General features: G+C 42.0%; 1 protein-coding gene across 1 annotated transcript; it reads right to left on the reverse strand.

Annotated features, from left to right (window-relative positions):
• Nucleotides 1–8786: 8786 nt before the first annotated feature.
• LOC139472331 (sulfotransferase 1B1-like) lies at nt 8787–17635 on the reverse strand. Its single transcript, XM_071254784.1, has 7 exons — nt 17604–17635; nt 16291–16351; nt 14597–14792; nt 11445–11801; nt 10904–11007; nt 9886–10063; nt 8787–9448 (listed from the first exon to the last, which is right to left on the reverse strand). The coding sequence occupies exons 3-7, from the start codon at nt 14769–14771 to the stop codon at nt 9336–9338; spliced, it is 927 nt and encodes a 308-aa protein (XP_071110885.1). The 5' UTR covers nt 14772–14792; nt 16291–16351; nt 17604–17635; the 3' UTR covers nt 8787–9335.
• Nucleotides 17636–19035: the final 1400 nt, after the last annotated feature.

The raw sequence follows: 19035 nt of genomic DNA on the forward strand, positions 1-19035 counted from the left end.
ACCTATAGCAATGAGATCAGCAGTATATCTAGAATATAAGAAGCTGAGTTTTTAGCTTTTTGCCTTTTTTCTGCATCAACAGTCACTACTCCGGTATCAGGTTTAACAAAGGCTCTCCGGTGATGGGTAGCCTAGTGGTTAAAGCATTCGCTTGTCACGCCGAAGACCTGGGTTCAATTCCCGACATGGTTACAATGTGTGAAGCCCATTTCTGATGTCCACCGCCGTGATATTCCTGGAATATTGCTAAAAGTGGCGTAAAACCATACTCACTCACTCACTAACAAAGGCTCTCAGTGTGCTTGGAGCGAGAACTATTCTTTGAAATATGTCCCACATTAAAATATTTCCTTTTTAGCTTTTTAACATTTACAGTGCTGGTTGTTGGTTTTCATTATCATCATTGTTGCATCGTCCATGTTTCTAATTCAAAAGCCAGCCAAGCTCCTCAATATTAGAGTGGTCACATGGCCACTATGGAACTGTGGGGTGTTTTCCTGGATTGTTACAACCATGGAACTGTGGGGTGTTTTCTTGGATTGTTACAACCATGGAACTGTGGGGTGTTTTCCTGGATTGTTACAACCATGGAACTGTGGGGTGTTTTCCTGGATTGTTACAACCATGGAACTGTTCATGCCAACTGTGCACCACACTCCCCGACAGCTGGTTCCACTCGGAAGTTAACTGAACCAGCAGAAAGAATGATCAGCCATGATGATGAAACCTGTATCAGGAAATTCTTTCTGACCAGCACGGTGTGATGACTGAAGTCCCACTCAAAGAGTGGACAGTTTTGTACAGAGCTAGTGTGATTGACAAGATATATATTGGCCCTTTTGTACTGCATTGAGCAATGTTGAGTTGTGAAATTATACTTTTTAATTTTAAGATGGTATCAACACATGATATCAGAGGCATTTTCTATCAATTTGTTGGTTATGATCACCATCTTGGCAACTTTTGTTTCTGACATTTGCATAGGAGGTAGCATCATGATGGTGTTCGTGAAACCTGGTTTGAGGGAATGCAAGCTATTGGTCCTCACAGAATCTGCAGTCTGGTTTCCATTTATGTTGGGACTTGCATGGGTTTCACAAGTTCAAGTGGTTGTGAATGTATTGTTATCCAGATAAACAAATATACAAAGACATAATAAACCTGAACATAATCATCACCCCTTTGTTCTTGTTGTACTTTGTGTGATGTGGAGGTATTACATATGCAGGTGTTACACATGGAGGTATCACACATGGAGGTATCACACAAGGAGTTTTACACATTAAGGTGTTACACATGGAGGTATTACACAAGGAGGTGTTACACATGCAGGTGTTACACATGGAGGTATCACACAAGGAGTTTTACACATTAAGGTATCACACATGGAGGTATCACACATGGAGGTATTACACATGGAGGTGTTACACAGGGAGGTATTACACATGGAGGTGTTACACATGGAGTATTACACGTGGAGGTATTACACATGGAGGTGTTACACATGGAGTATTACAATGGAGGTGTTACACATGGAGTATTACACATCGAGGTGTCACACATGGAGGTGTTACACATGGAGGTATCACACATGGAGGTATTACACATGGAGTTGTCACACATGGGGGTATCACACTTGGAGTATTACACATTAAGGTATCACACATAGAGGTATCACACATGGAGGTATTGTACATGGAGGTATCACACATTAGTATTACACATTAAGGTATCACACATGGAGGTATCACACATGGAGGTATTGCACATGGAGGTATTACACATGGTGCATTACATAGAGGTATTACACAGTGAGATGTCACACAGGGAATATTATTATTGGAGGTATCACACAAGGAGTATTACACATGGAGTATTACTCATGGAGGTATCACACAGGGAGTATACACATGGAGTATTACACATAGAGGTATCACACATGGAGGTATCACACATGGAGGTATTACACGTGGAGGCATTACACATGGACGTATTACATATAGACGTATTACACAGGGAAGTATTACACATGGAAGTATTACACATGGAGGTATTACACATGGAGTATTACACATGGTGGTGTTACTCATGGTGTATTACACATGGAGGTTTTACACATGGAGGTGTTACACATGGAGGTATGACACATGGAGGTGTAACACATGGAGTATTACACATGCAGGTTTTTAACCATGAAGGTATTACACATGGATGTGTTACACATGGAGTAATACACAAGGAGGTATTAAACATGGAGGTATTACACATGGAGGTATTAAACATGGAGGTATTACACATGGAGGTATTAAACATGGAGGTGTTACACATGGAGGTATTACACATGCAGGTGTTACACATGGAGGTGTTACACATGCAGGCGTTACACATGGAGGTATTAAACATGGAGGTGTTACACATGGAGGTATTACACATGCAGGTGTTACACATGGAGGTGTTACACATGCAGGCGTTACACATGGAGGTGTTACACATGGAGGTATTACACATGGACGTATTACACATGGAGGTATTACACAGGGAGTTATCACACATGGAGTATTACACATTAAGGTATCACACATGGAGGTATCACACATTGAGTATAACACATGGAGGTATTACACATGGAGGTATTACACAGGGAGGTATCACACATTGAGGTATGCACATGGAGGTATTTCACATGGATTATTACACAGGGAGGTATTACACAGGGATGTATTACACAGGGAGGTATTACACATGGACGTATTACACATTGAGGTATTACACAGGGAGGTATTACACATGGAGGTATTACACATGGAGTATTACGCATGGAGGTATTTCACATGGACTTATTACACAGGGAGGTACTGCACAGGGAGGTATTACACATGGAAGTATTACACATGGACGTATTACACATTGAGGTATTACACAGGGATGTATCAGACATGGAGGTATTGCACATGGTGTATTACATAGATGTATTACACATGGAGGTATTACACAGGGAGGTATCACACAGGGAGTATTACACATTAAGGTATCACACATGGAGGTATCACAAATTGAATATTACACATTGAGGTTTTACACATGGAGGTATAACACATGGTGTATTGCATAGAGGTATTACACAGGGAGGTATCACACAGGGAGTATTACACATGGAGGTATCACACAAGTAGGATTACACATGAAGGTATCACACATGGAGCTATCACACATTGAGTATTACACATGTAGGTATTACGGAGTGAGGTTTTTCACATGGAGGTGTTACACATGGACGTATTACACATGGTGTTATTACACAGGGAGGTATTACTCATGGACGTATTACATATGGAGGTATTACACATGGACGTATTACACATGAACGTATTATACATGGAGGTATTACACAGGGAGGTATTACACATGGAGGTATCACACATGGAGGTATCACACATGGAGTATTACACATGGAGGTATCACAAATGGAGGTATTACACATCGAGACATTACACATGGAGGTATCACACATGGAGTATTACATATGGAGGTATCACACATGGAGTATTACACAGGGAGGTATTACACAGGGAGGTTTTTAATTTTAAGATGGTATCAAGACATGATATCAGAGGCATTTTCTATCAATTTGTTGGTTATGATCACCATCTAGGCAACTTTTGTTTCTGACATTTGCATAGTAGGTAGCATCATGATGGTGTTCGTGAAACCTGGTTTGAGGGAATGCAAGCTATTGGTCCTCACAGAATCTGCAGTCTGGTTTCCATTTATGTTGGGACTTGCTTGGGTTTCACAAGTTCAAGTGGTTGTGAATGTATTATTATCCAGATAAACAAATATACAAAGACATAATAAACCTGAACATAATCATCACCCCTTTGTTCTTGTTGTACTTTGTGTGATGTGGAGGTATTACATATGCAGGTGTTACACATGGAGGTATTACACATGGAGGTATCACACATGGAGGTATCACACATGGAGGTATCACACAAGGAGTTTTACACATTAAGGTATCACACATGGAGGTATCACACATGGAGGTGTTACACATGCAGGTGTTACACATGGAGGTATCACACAAGGAGTTTTACACATTAAGGTATCACACATGGAGGTATCACACATGGAGGTATTACACATCGAGTTGTCACACATGGGGGTATCACACTTGGAGTATTACACATTAAGGTATCACACATAGAGGTATCACACATGGAGGTATTGTACATGGAGGTATCACACATTAGTATTACACATTAAGGTATCACACATGGAGGTATCACACATGGAGGTATTGCACATGGAGGTATTACACATGGTGCATTACATAGAGGTATTACACAGGGAGATATCACACAGGGAATATTATTATTGGAGGTATCACACAAGGAGTATTACACATGGAGTATTACTCATGGAGGTATCACACAGGGAGTATACACATGGAGTATTACACATAGAGGTATCACACATGGAGGTATCAAACATGGAGGTTTTACACATGGAGGTGTTACACATGGAGGTATGACACATGGAGGTGTAACACATGGAGTATTACACATGCAGGTTTTTAACCATGGTGGTATTACACATGGATGTGTTACACATGGAGTAATACACAAGGAGGTATTAAACATGGAGGTATTACACATGGAGGTATTAAACATGGAGTATTACGCATGGAGGTATTTCACATGGACTTATTACACAGGGAGGTACTACACAGGGAGGTATTACACATGGAAGTATTACACATGGACGTATTACACATTGAGGTATTACACAGGGAGGTATCAGACATGGAGGTATTGCACATGGTGTATTACATAGATGTATTACACATGGAGGTATTACACAGGGAGGTATCACACAGGGAGTATTACACATTAAGGTATCACACATGGAGGTATCACAAATTGAATATTACACATTGAGGTTTTACACATGGAGGTATAACACATGGTGTATTGCATAGAGGTATTACACAGGGAGGTATCACACAGGGAGTATTACACATGGAGGTATCACACAAGTAGGATTACACATGAAGGTATCACACATGGAGCTATCACACATTGAGTATTACACATGTAGGTATTACGGAGTGAGGTTTTACACATGGAGGTGTTACACATGGACGTATTACACATGGAGTTATTACACAGGGAGGTATTACTCATGGACGTATTACATATGGAGGTATTACACATGGACGTATTACACATGAACGTATTATACATGGAGGTATTACACGGGGAGGTATTACACATGGAGGTATCACACATGGAGGTATCACACATGGAGTATTACACATGGAGGTATCACAAATGGAGGTATTACACATCGAGACATTACACATGGAGGTATCACACATGGAGTATTACATATGGAGGTATCACACATGGAGTATTACACAGGGAGGTATTACACATGGAGGTATCACACATGGAGTATTACACATGAAGGTATCACACATGGAGGTATTACACATGGATGCATTACACATGGAGGTATCACACATGGAGTATTACACAGGGAAGTATTACACATGAAGGTATCACACATGGAGGTATCACACATGGAGGTATCACACATGGAGTATTACACATGGAGTATTACACATGAAGGTATCACAGATGGAGTATTACACATGGAGGTATTACACATGGAGTATTACACATGGAGGTATCACACATGGAGTATTACACATGGAAGTATCACACATGGAGGTGTCACAAATGGAGTATTACACATGGAGGTATCACACATGGAGTATTACACATTGAAGTATTACTCATGGCGTATTACATAGAGGTATTACACTTTGAGTATTACATGGAGGTATTACACTTGGTGGTATTACACATGGAGTATTACATAGAGGTATTACACATGGAGTATTACATGGAGGTATTAAACATGAAATATTACACATGGTGGTATTACACATGGAGGTTACACCAACTCGTTGTCAACAGATATTTTCCAAGTCTTTTCATGTTTCTAATCAAGGTGCTCACGTGATTTGATGCACTTCGCGATGTAAGACCCGTTTTATCACAATATAGATCTTGATTATTGATCAGATCGTCTTGACTGGGCGCCGCCATTTTGTTTGAAACAAATGCAAGTGGTACGAGAGGTGGAATCTGATTGGTCCATAGGAGAGGCTTAGAAGGGACATAACTCGCAATAGCCATTGGTTGTGCAACGATCGAGTCCAGGAATTCCAGCCTCGTACGGCAAGGGTGGAAACTGGACCTTTAAAGTCAGTTAACTCCTTGCCTCGGTAAGTTGCACGAGATCTGACTTGGTTGTGGTTCAGGGAAATTTGACTGCAAATCGCTACACGAATCAAATTCTTCAACCTCTCCTTCTTTTACAAATCAGAGGGAGTTGTTTCAACAGGCCTGGACAACGCTCCACCGCACACAGCTCGTGTCACGGTGAACTACCTTCATAATGCAAACATCAAAGTCTCCCCCTGGCCGTCGAGATCTCCAGATCTCAACCCAATCAAACACCCCTGGGATGAACTCGATCGGCGTGTACGTCAACGTCAGAACACGCCGCAGACACTCCCACAACTGGCCAACGCGTTACAGAAAGGCGCAGAATTCCGCATCACAGAATTCGTACACATATCCAGTCAGTTCAGCGCAACCTTGTGGCCTTATGTGACATGACAATGAACACTTCTCATTGCCTTTGTACCGCGACAACATGTGACTATCAGGCGCCAAAATTTCATATTTGTATCTATGATATTAAATTAAATATATCCTTTTTATTAGGTATAATTAATTTACTAAAAATCTACCTGTGCGTTTCTTTTTTTTGTATTGGTTTTAAACTACGGTTATAACGAACTCAAAGTGCCCACTAATTTGTGTTCGTTATAACCGTAGTTCGTTATAAGCCTAAACACAGCACATATACAGCATATGACCTGGACCAAAAACAGTTCGTTATATCCGTCAGTTCGTTATAAGCGTCTTCGTTATAAACGTAGTTTACTGAATGATAATCCTATTACATCTACTTGTTTCCATGTGCATCTGGGGAACTTAAAGATGAATTCCATGGATGGTTGGTATGTGAACGACAGGTTGAACAATGAAATGTATTGTCGGTATGGGTATATGTACACAATCAATAGCAAACGTATTAAAATCTGATCATACTCTAAATGTTTGCTCTGTATCACGTGTCAGTTGCACAGCAGTTTGCCCATGTCTTAACCTCACGTGACTCAGTTTATATTATCAATCATTTGTACTTGAGGCCTTTTGGCTGGTACAGTAAGTGAGTGAGTGAGTTGTGTTTAACGCCGCTTTTAACAATTTTCCAGTTATATCACGGAGGAAAGCCCGAAGTGAAGCAGGTTAGTTTACCACTTTGATGAAACCCACGAGCAGGGGTATGGTTCTAACAAACCTAGAAACATAATCGGGGAGAACCGGGATTCGAACCCACAACCATAGGTTTCTTGCGTGCCCAAGGGACGCAACTCTGCACAGCGAATTGCGGGGCCTCAGACGACTGGGCCACCCGTGCCTCCTTGGCAGCTTAATACTGCATACACATATACAGAGGATAATAACAAATAACGTGCTTCTCTCCTTTTCCCCCGCCACTCGATGAGAGAAACATGATTATTTTACTCGACACATGGAATATCCTATTTATTACATACTTTTTGTGTAGATGACTACTGGAAAATTAAGTTATTTCATTACAAATGTAAAACTGTGAAACGTAAATTCTCCCTACCTAACAAGCAGGGTCGGTCACCAGCCATTGTATTTTCGTCTAAAAAAGTAGTTTCGTGTTTGCAAAATCATAAAAAAATATAAACAAAAGTAGCAAAAAAGTATTTAGGGTCGCAAGTATTCAGCATCATATATATAGATATGATTATATACATGATCAACTCTAACAAAATATATTCTTGAAAACTTCGAAACCGCTGGTGAAAGAATACAAGATGGTCAAGTAATAAAAATGTCGCTTTGCGAAACGAACGGTGTCGATTGAAGAGGTAAGTGAGAAATTTACTGTTCACAACGTAACATTTTCAAGAGAATAATAGACGCCATGAAGCGATATTACCTTTATAAATGACCATCTGTCATTATTTTGCCTTGTCAATATGGAACGGACGTAAAAGGAAGTTAACAGATTGTGTACGCACCAGACACTTACGATCAAGGGAGACAATTTGAGGGGAGGTAACTCTTGTATGACAATAGTTCCGTGAAAGTGTTATCTTCACAGCAGTGAAATATAAAGACAGATGTACGTTTCATTTAGACAGTGCCTGTATAACTGTGTTTGCGTTTTGTTTGATACCGCAATCCGCAAATATTCCAGCTCTATGCAGGCGGTCTATAAATAATCGAGTCTGGAGCAGACAATCCAGTGACTGATGTCATGAGCATCGATCTGCGCGATTGGAATACGATGACATGCATCAACCAAGACAGCGAGCCTGACCACCCTTTCCCGTTAATCGCCTCTTGCGAGAAGCATAGTCGCCTTTGACTACCTTGTGACACATGGTAGAACTAGAATACTGCTCAAAGTCACTCGTTGAGATGCTTGTGTGTACTTTTTTGTTTCGTCGCATTGTGCCTGCTCAGTATTTTTGTGTTTTTGTAAATATGAAAGTATTTGTGTGTTTGGTATACGAACGCAGATTAGACTAAAGTTGACATCGATATGGCTTTGTTGCCATAGTAGGTGAACTATTCAACACTGAACATGAGACAGAAGTAGAGCCAAGTATGTTTTATTTACAAACAAAACAAAGTTATAAAAGAATAATTATTAACAAGGAAATATTTACACTAAAAACAAAGAACATGGACATTTTCGGCCATGGTACTTGTACATTGTCAACATTCAGAAACGCTTTCTTCCTTCAAGAAAATCATCTTCCGTCTTACAGTTTTAAAACTTAATACCAAATAAACACCTAAAACTTTGGCTCGAACAGATATATACAATATGAACATGAACGATGCCAAAGAAAGATAGTTCAAGGAGTTCAGACAGGAAGCCACAGAGTTCAATGAGTATTGGAAATATCACCAAATTTGGAATCAGATATAACTGAATATTCACACCTCTCCCAGTGGATTATCATGGTTGTGTCAGCATCAATGATCGATTGTCAGCAGATCCTTGTGGTAAAATATCCGGTTCCCCTCGTCATCAAACGCCGATTTCCGTCACTTCTCGGCTTGTGTCGGAATGACACGAGTGGACAGGAAATGCGCGTTTCCGTGAAGACGATAAAGAAGGTGATGAGATAAGATGGGGAGGCTGGATTACATCTGGTATCTGTTTAGGTAGGATAACTGAGATAGCTTCTTGTTGTAAACTCGATCGAACTGGTCATTCTGAGCGTCGTCAAACCAATTCTTCCATTCTCCAACTTTCCCTGAAATAAGTTTGAAAATCGATATTATCAATTAACTTCATAAAAAACAGGGTTTGTCTCCACAGTTACATGAGACATTGTGAATTGCTGCTAATGTTTTCAATCTGTGGGTTGGTTGTCTGGCCCATTGCGCCATAGTCGCCAATTGGGATATGATGACATGCATCAACCAAGTCAGCAAGCCTGACCACCAGATCCCGTTAGTCGCCTTTTACGACAAGCATAGTCGCCTCTTGCGGCAAGCATGGGTTGCTGAAGACCTATTCTACCACGGATCTTCACGGGTCAGTCAACTCATGAAATGAGGCCACGTGAAATGAGGCCAATTCATGGACTCCACGCATGAACTTGATGAAACCCCTACTTGTGCCTGAAATAAAGCAACATGTGATGCAAAACCTGAATGTCGTGACGATGCTCCAGACACTGTAACTCACCTTTCCTGAAGAGTCCTCCGCCGGCCTTCCAGCTGATGGCGCACAACATGTCCTTGGTGCCGTGACACGCCTTCTTAAGCTTGTGGAAACTGCAGGCGTCGGCGATCTCCTCACAGGTCTGGGGACCTATGTCCGACCCCAGGAAGGAGGCCAGTTTCTTCACCTGCTCCGCGGGGTCCTATAAACAAAAGCCGCCTTAATCATCACAAGAACCATGGTATTACTTGTAGTGGTGTTTAGACTACCATGATTCATTTATGAAAGTATTAATAGTTATTTCTTGAATTCGCCACTTGTTAACATTGTTGTACACCAGAAGCCAACTAAAACTTGCTGTCTGCTGTATAGGTATGTAACCTGCACCAAATAAGTATATATCATGTCATGTTACTCAATGTAATCTGTAGCATCATATACTTTATTGAATAAAAAAATATTTCTTGAATACCATGATGAGGGCCCGGTTTCACAAAGCGACTTTAGCGCTTTGCCTGGCCTAACGGATATACTTACAGACTTTCAACGGCGTTAGGATCAACACCAAGGAACTATAGCATCGAGTTATACCCCGGTGGCATGTCTTGGGTAGTAGTAACTATTTATTCGTTCATGTTTGCCGGCGGAAGTTCTCCATTTGATGACATCATGTGTTTGTGTGACGTGAATGGTAACAATGTTTTCTGTTACGACATCATGTCGAGTTGATAAGTAAGGATGAGATATATGGATGAACAACTTCTTTATTACAATTAGGAGCGACATTTAGGTGTAGGTAGGATTCTAACACCGTCATCAAGCAAATTATCTTCACTTGCTTAATAACGGTGTTAGAACCTACACTGAGACGTCGCTCCTAATTGTAATAAAGAAGTTGTTCATCCATATATCTAATCCTTACTTAGTACTTCAACTTCTAAATGTCTCTCAAAGAACAGCAGTTGACTATCCATATTTCATCGTGAAAGTGGAAAGGGGTAAAACAACAATTAAGTGTGTACACTTTAGTGGCGTAGCTCACCTTTTTCATGTCCTCGAACTTCACAATGTGCACGGGCAGGTCGGGGTTTTCCCTCATGATTGTGTCCCAGGACTCGATGTAGTCAAACCAGGATCCGTAGGGCACTATAACAAGCAGTTGGATGAGGGGTTAACTCCTGTCTGTTCCGTTTGGATTAGAATAAGATTTGATTGGATAATAATTCATCCAATTAGAGTGGTGGGAGGGGAGGCAACTCTTGTCATTCAAAGAAACAATCACTGTAGCATGTTTCCTTCATTGGTATTGGATTTTGCAACCTGAGGGGGTGGGGGGCGGTGTGGTGTGAAGGGGGTGGAGAGTTGGGGTGAAATCCGGGGGAGGTTGGGAGAAAGGGAAGCGAGGGAAAGGAAGAAGAGGAGGAAGAAGAAGAAAAGGAGGGGAAGAAGAAGAGGAAGAAAAAAGATAGGTATGGGGTGGGGTGGAGAAGATGGTGATGTGAGAGGATACGACTAAAATAGAGAGAGGAAGGAGAGATAGTTTACAGCGACAGGAGAGGAGAAGAGAAGAGTTTGATTCTCACCTTTGCCTTCTAGGAACATGTCGAGAAAGTGTTTCCATTTCCCCTCGTAGCTGTCCTGGGGCTTGAGTTTGTCCACGGTGTTGTTGGCGGCGTCCTTCTTCCCTGTCACCATGTTGTAGTAGGAGACGGCGATGTCCTTGGGGTGCCTGACGACGAGGATCACCTTGGGCTTCTTGTCCACCACCTGCTCGGGAAGATGGCAGGGGCGGAAGTGGGTGTTGAGGATACGTGGAGATGAGAGGCCGTCGATGTTGTCGCGGTGGATGAAGTCCAACATTCCGACGTCGTTCCTGTCCTTGCTGTACTCAGCGCGTCCGTTCATCACCATGTTCGTCACTTCCCACAACCAGTGAGTTCCTGTGGGAGATAACTGGGGGTCAGATCGAGTGCTACACCCACGGGGTTGAATGTGACATTGGCAATGCGACAATGCGACAATGACAATGCGATAATGCGACAAAGAGACATTGGCAATGCGATAATGCGACAATGCGACATTTGCAATGCGATAATGCCACATTGGCAATGCGATAATGCGACAATGCGACATTGGCAATGCGAGAAATGTACATTGGCAATGCGACAATGCGACAGTGCAACACATGCCAAGGAACTACATCAGTAGCGCTGTGAGAAGGACCTCCCATAGATGCGATTCTGTTGGCGACATCTACATGCTATGATTCCACTCTTGAATGTATTTGAATTTTGTATGTACAATTAATGAATTAATTTACAATCCAGTTTGACTTTCAAAATTTTAACCTGCAGAATTACCTACAGAATCGCACAAGAGCAAACGTCGTTCAGGCAGCGTCATAATATACTGGTCAACTTTTCATAGGGATACTCTAAGTACTTTAATATGTGTTCTCTATTTCCGTATCCCTATCAAACGATGAACAGTATGTATAACATACAAGTAAATCAATGCGAGAATGCGAAACAGGACAGTCACAATTCCAAACCTGACCATCCCGTGTCACTGGGACATACCCATGTTCCGTGTATGGGACATACCCATGTTCCGTGTATGGGACATACCCATGTTCCGTGTATGGGACATACCCATGTTCCGTGTATGGGACATACCCATGGTCCGTGTGTGGGACATACCCATGGTCCGTGTGTGGGACATACCCATGTTCCGTGTATGGGACATACCCATGGTCCGTGTGTGGGACATACCCATGGTCCGTGTATGGGACATACCCATGGTCCGTGTGTGGGACATACCCATGGTCCGTGTGTGGGACATACCCATGGTCCGTGTGTGAGACATACCCATGGTCCGTGTATGGGACATACCCATGGTCCGTGTGTGGGACATACCCATGGTCCGTGTGTGAGAACTGGGTTCTCCTTTGTTCCACACCTTTGCCCTCAGCTCGCACAATCTCAACTAACTAATCTCAAGATTGTGCAAGTCATGTTTTCAAACACGGGCTCATTTCCATTTGAAAGCATGCTTTGAGCACATGGGTTTAACTGTAACGCTGAAATAAACAGAACCAACACGTAGTAGAGTGAGTATGGTTTAATGCCGCCTTAGCAATATTCCAGCAATATCACGGCGGGGGAACCAGATATGGGCTTCACACATTGTACCCATGTCGGGAATCGAACCCGGATCTTCGGCGTGACGACCGAACGCTTTAACCACTAGGCTACCCGATCGAGCCCACCACGTAGTGGCAGTTGTCATGGATACACTGCTCTCAATACAGTGCTCTCTTAGTTTACAGAATACACTCCAATACAATCAGTTCCTACTTACTGGATCGGAAGGGAAGCCTAGTGGTTAGAGCAATGGATCATTTCGCCGTGGATTGGTTCTCGTCCTCACGTGGTTACAATGAATTACTTGTCCTCTGCTGTGAGTAGATTTATGTTATAGGCGCTCTCAGGCGAACGCTGTACCACTAGACCACGGAGACGGTCTCCGGGAGGACGCTCTACCACCAGACCACAGAGGCGGTCTCTGAACAGGAGGATTAGATAAGGTAAAAAGTACACCGCCATTAAAACACGTGTGTTCCAGATCGAGGCTGATGACCCCGAGAACAGTGGGTCGACTGAAGTCGCCAGCAGTGGAGAACAAGGCGTTTCTTGAAGTGAGCTGTGGACAGTGAGCGTGTTGGCCTACTTCCAAAGCTAGCATTCATGGCTCTGCTTCACTGGAGAAGGTCGGTACACGTATCAGAGATGAGGACCAGTAGATTAATGTCCATTCATGTTGTAATATCTTAACACATGCTTATGATGTAGTCGGAATTATAGAATGAAATTGAAAGTGTTTTTTTATAGCTATTAGTAAGCGGAATACTCTAGATAGAGTATAGAAAGAGTATAGATAGAGTATTTATTGGGTGAAGATAGAGTATAGAGTATAAATATAGTATAGATAGAGTATAGAAAGAGTATAGATAGAGTATTTATTGGGTGAAGATAGAGTATAGAGTATAAATATAGTATAGATAGAGTATAGAAAGAGTATAGATAGAGTATTTATTGGGTGAAGATAGAGTATAGAGTATAAATATAGTATAGATAGAGTATAGAAAGAGTATAGATAGAGTATTTATTGGGTGAAGATAGAGTATACAGTATAAATATAGTATAGATAGAGTATAGAAAGAGTATAGACAGAGTATTTATTGGGTGTAGATAGAGTATAGAGTATAAATATAGTATAAGTATAGATAGAGTATAGATATGAGTGAATTATTAAAGCTCATTATGAAAAACATGATTGGTGTTATATTAAATGATTCAATAAAATGACAAGACACAGCTGCCTATGTAGACTCTGGAGCGTCCGGTATGGAGAGGGTGTTAGATTTCAGAGTGCCCGGTATACATGCAACCCGGACCTCGATAAGGCGGCGTTGAGATAATATCGGCTTGGAAAAATACCGGTACATAGAATGTGGCGCGCGTAGAGGTCGATTGAGGGACAATGCCAGTGCAGACAGACTAGAGTGTCAGATTAGAGCATGGCCGGTATAAAAGGGGGTCGTATTTCAACAAAAGTGGGAGTAGATATTGTATCGGATTAATGTACTGGTTCCAAACGGGCGCTGCATTATAGAAGTTGATGGAGACAAAGCATCGGAATACCGAGAGACTGGTTAAGCGAGTGTTCTATTTACCTGATTTCGGGTAAGCACAGAACAAGACGTCGTCATGTCGGACTTCGAGGTCACTGACGTTCTCGAGGTGTTCGTCATACGAGATAGGAAGGGCGACGGAGTGGAAGAGGTGTCCGTTCGACGACAACACCTTCATGCTGTGGCCTTCCTTGTCCTGAAGTGTTACTAGAGACATTCTGTAGCCTTGGCTTGAAAACTAGAAACAAACAGGTACTGCTGGTAACATTCCTGTAGAGATAAATACCACAGATATACAGCTGGGAAAGGATTACATACAACCGCTCGTCCATGTACATAAATTACACAGGACATTGACCTAATTGACATGTATAAGATACCACAGGCACCTGTTGACAAGGTAGTACAAAAACACTGTATGTCTTTCCAGATGGTCGTAAGTACTCGGTCACATCATATGATGCAAGAAGATTGGTGGGTTGGTAAGTTGTTTAACGCCGCAATAGCAATATTCCAGCTATATGACGGCGGTCTGTAAATAATTTGAACTAGACAATCCAGTGATTGACGTCATGAGCATTGATCTACGCAATTGGCATGCGATGAGATGCATCAACCAAGTCAGAGAGCCTGACCATGCAAGAAGACAAAGCAATTGAAATGGTAGTAAATAACTATTCTACCATGAATTAGGAAAATACTCGATTTTGATTGGTCAATCAGAGGTATCAAACCACAATAAACCCTCTCTGGATAGTTACAACATATATCATAACATCACTGATTACGGTTTCATGATTTCATAAACAAAAACAAAATGTATACATTATGATTGTTGTGAGAGGCAGGTGGTTTGTCTGATCAAGAATCGATCTTGTACAAGCCTCCGCAAAACAGCTGAATATTTCTCACTGCAGTGTCAACAACAAACATCCGTCCTGGGTGAGACGGTTCCGAAATATACCTCCAAACTTCCTCAATAGACATTAACGAGCATCAACGATCAGAGGTACATGTATAGGGGTTAAAATTGACTCTTTCTCTATGTATTGTCAAGTGGTTAAAGTGTTGGCCCGTCATACCAAAGATCCGGGTTCGATTCCCCACATGGGTACAATGTGTGAATACCACCTCTGGTGTCCCCGGCTGTGACATTGCTGGAATATTGCTAAAAGTGACGAAAACCGTACTCATTCACTCACCCCATGGTCTAAGATCGCCCCAGTGTATGTCACTGAATCTATGTTCAGTTAACCGGACGACCCAGTGACGTAGGACGCCGCATTTTGCAGTCCAGATTCGGGGCGACTGGACATGGGTTGGCCCTGATAATGTGTTTGTCCCTTGGGCAAGCCAGAACCTATGATTGTGGGTTCGAATCCCGGTTCGCCCCGATTTTGTTTCTAGGTTTGTCAGCACCATGCCCGTGCTCGTGGGTTTCACCGAAGTGGTAAACGTCTGAGACCTGCATCACTTCGGACTTTCCTCCCAAATTAAGCTGACACGCCGCGATATAACTGGAATACTGTTAAAAGCGGCGTTAAACCCAACTCACCCACTCACTCCATGCTCAAGAAGATGGAAATCTACCCACTGTCCCATTTCGGGTTTACCTCCCACGTTCAACTGACACACCCTCATTTACCAGAAATATAGACGTGAAACCCACTTCCCTCCCTCCCTCCCTCCCTCCCTCACGCACTCAATCACGCACCCACTCACTCATTCTGGCCTACCTTGACAAATGAAATGAAGAATCCTATGCAACGGTTTCAAACGTTGTCATTAATCGTAGTCCTAAAACGAAACAATGAAAATAGATTATCAGCCACAGAAACTGATGTTTCACTCCAATGGATGAGTTAAATATTCAATGTGAAAAATCAGTATGCACGCAATACAGACTACAGCATACGCTACACGTCCGAGCCTGACGTGATGTTGAAGCGAATTTATTATTTATGTAAATTTCAACAGAGGGTGAAGGTGGTGAAAATCTCTCCACCAGTAGTTCGCGCTGTGCACTCGGTGTCAGTAGTCGCCAGCATGTCCAGGAACGTAGTAACACAATGTAAACACTGGGTTAACACTATGGAAACACTTGGTTAACACGATGGAAACACTGGATTAACACTATGGAAACACTGGGTTAACACTATGGAAACACTTGGTTAACACTATGGAAACACTGGGTTAACACTATGGAAATACTGGGTTAACACTATGGAAATACTGGGTTAACACTATGGAAACACTTGGTTAACACTATGGAAACACTGGGTTAACACTATGGAAACACTGGGTTAACACTATGGAAATACTGGGTTAACACTATGGAAACACTTGGTTAACACTATGGAAACACTGGGTTAACCTTTGGAACAGGCGCTGAGGGTGGTGCGCTTAAAATAAGACACAAACGGTAGGTGACGGCAAATTATTCGGAAATCAATTTGCGTTTGTTAGTCAAAGATTAGTCAATTATTGTCATGAAATTGGGTTTTTGTAGAGGTCAGCAACATCAGTTAGCTTCAGAAAGGTGGTTGCAATACCCAGCAGACCCAAGCCGTCTTCTGAATCAGCGAGTGCACAACCCGAGTTGAAGTCGGGACAGCCAGCAGGGGATGGGGATCTCAGGGATGATAATGATTCAACAAGGTGCAATATGCATGAATACATTAATCAAGCGGGGGACAGAGTTGCGTCCCTTGGGCAAGCCAGAAACCTATGATTGCGGGTTCGAATACCGGTTCGCCCCGATTATGTTTCTAGGTTTGTTAGCACCATACTCGTGCTTGTCGGTTTCACCAAAGTGGTAAACATCTGAGACCTGCATCACTTCGGGCTTTCCTACCTCAGTAAGTGCCACGCTGGGATATAACTGGAATACTGTTTAAAGCGGCGTTAAAAACAACTTACTCATTAATTAAACAAAGCATTTGTTGACAACAGTCTCATAACAGAAACAAATTCCGAACCGACAAAGGTAGATAGACCTTTCACAACAAACTGCCAATAACGTCAGTGTTAAAAACACAAGCCGACATACCTGTGGACGTAGCTGGTAACCGTAAGGCGTCGACCCGGGAGAGTGATGAAACGAGGGTTCTGACTGGCTTTATACTATCGACCTCCAAAGCCGAGGTCAACAGCATCCAATCAGATTTGCCGACTCAAGGGTATGGTCTATTCCACGTGATCTTATCTGGAGACGATAAACTGGAACACGAACACACGTTTCAGAGAGACGCTGACCCTTGGAGAGGTCCAAGCGTCTATTTTAAACGAGGAAAATTCCACCGTGTTGTTGTATTGAGAACAAATATTCCATACCATATTCATATCGTCCTTATTTGGCAGTATTATAGGAAGGGACGGGAAGGATCACCTGGATTGTATACACTGGAGATTCGCAACCTAAAGGGAACCTGTTTATTATTATCTGATAATGTTGTTTGTTTGTTTGTTTATTTACTTTTAATGTATGGTCATATGTATGTTTCAGATGGAATATGTGACGTCACGATACCTTATGTAGTTGTTCTGTTATTTGTTATACGAGTCAGAATTGCTGCTTTGATTGGAAAGAAAACAATGGGATTTGGCCAAGACGGTTAACTTAAACTTCAAGTATATCGATGATCTGATGTCGTTCAATAATGGTTAAATAGCTAAGTCCCTTCCACAGATTTACCCACCTGAGCTAGAAATAAAAGAGAACAGTGAAAACAACCGCCTCAACTGTTTCATATTCATATCAACGCGTGAAGATTCAGAGTGAAAAAAAATATCCATACGCGTGGTGACTTTTGAGGTACAGCAGAGCATGCTCTTTCTGTGAAGATCTGAAAGTGCTTCATACAACTCTTGCTCAAAGGTTGACTGATCAAGGTTACACTTTTCAAGGCCTTATTAAAGCTTTCAAAACTTTTATGGTCGACATGTGGAGGACATTGCCACATCTGAGGCGTCGGTGACTACAAAGATGTCCGATGCACCTAATTTTGTCTTGTACCATATGTTCCCGTGCTTTGTTTAGGTGAACAATTGACTTGCCTTTGCATGTGTTTGTGGCGGACGCTCATCTTTTCCCGAACACCTCTTGTCATCACTATTTGATTGTGATTCATTAACTCGTGCTCCTGATATAGTCGGAAACTATTACAATGGACAAAGCGGTTTTGTTGCATTTATTAATACTATCTATTTAGTACAACACGTGAAACATATCATATTTAGATTAATTGCTTGTGCAAAACCATTACGAAAACAAAAAAGGAACAGTAGCAGACATTGTTTACGGTCCATGTTTACGTGCGTATTCATTTAAGATGTTTACATAAACACGCACGCACACACACACACACACACACACACACACACACACACACACACACACATACTACATAATACAGATACAGTGTCTTGCACTTTTTCCCTCTTAAAGTGAGGAACAAAAGAAACTACACCTCTCGGGTGAT

Source organism: Haliotis cracherodii, unplaced genomic scaffold (genome assembly GCF_022045235.1).
Source record: "Haliotis cracherodii isolate W230 unplaced genomic scaffold, xgHalCrac1.p SCAF_24, whole genome shotgun sequence".
Taxonomy (NCBI): Eukaryota; Metazoa; Mollusca; class Gastropoda; order Lepetellida; family Haliotidae; genus Haliotis; species Haliotis cracherodii.

Bases quoted from the DNA above. Each gene is read 5' to 3' on its own strand.
- LOC139472331 (XM_071254784.1), bottom strand. From the start codon at position 14,771: ATGTCTCTAGTAACACTTCAGGACAAGGAAGGCCACAGCATGAAGGTG. The intron at 10,064-10,903 runs GTGAGCTACGCC...TTTTGTTTATAG, and splicing joins AGTTCGAGGACATGAAAAAG to GACCCCGCGGAGCAGGTGAA. The intron at 9,449-9,885 runs GTGAGTTACAGT...AACTTATTTCAG, and splicing joins CGGAGGACTCTTCAGGAAAG to GGAAAGTTGGAGAATGGAAG.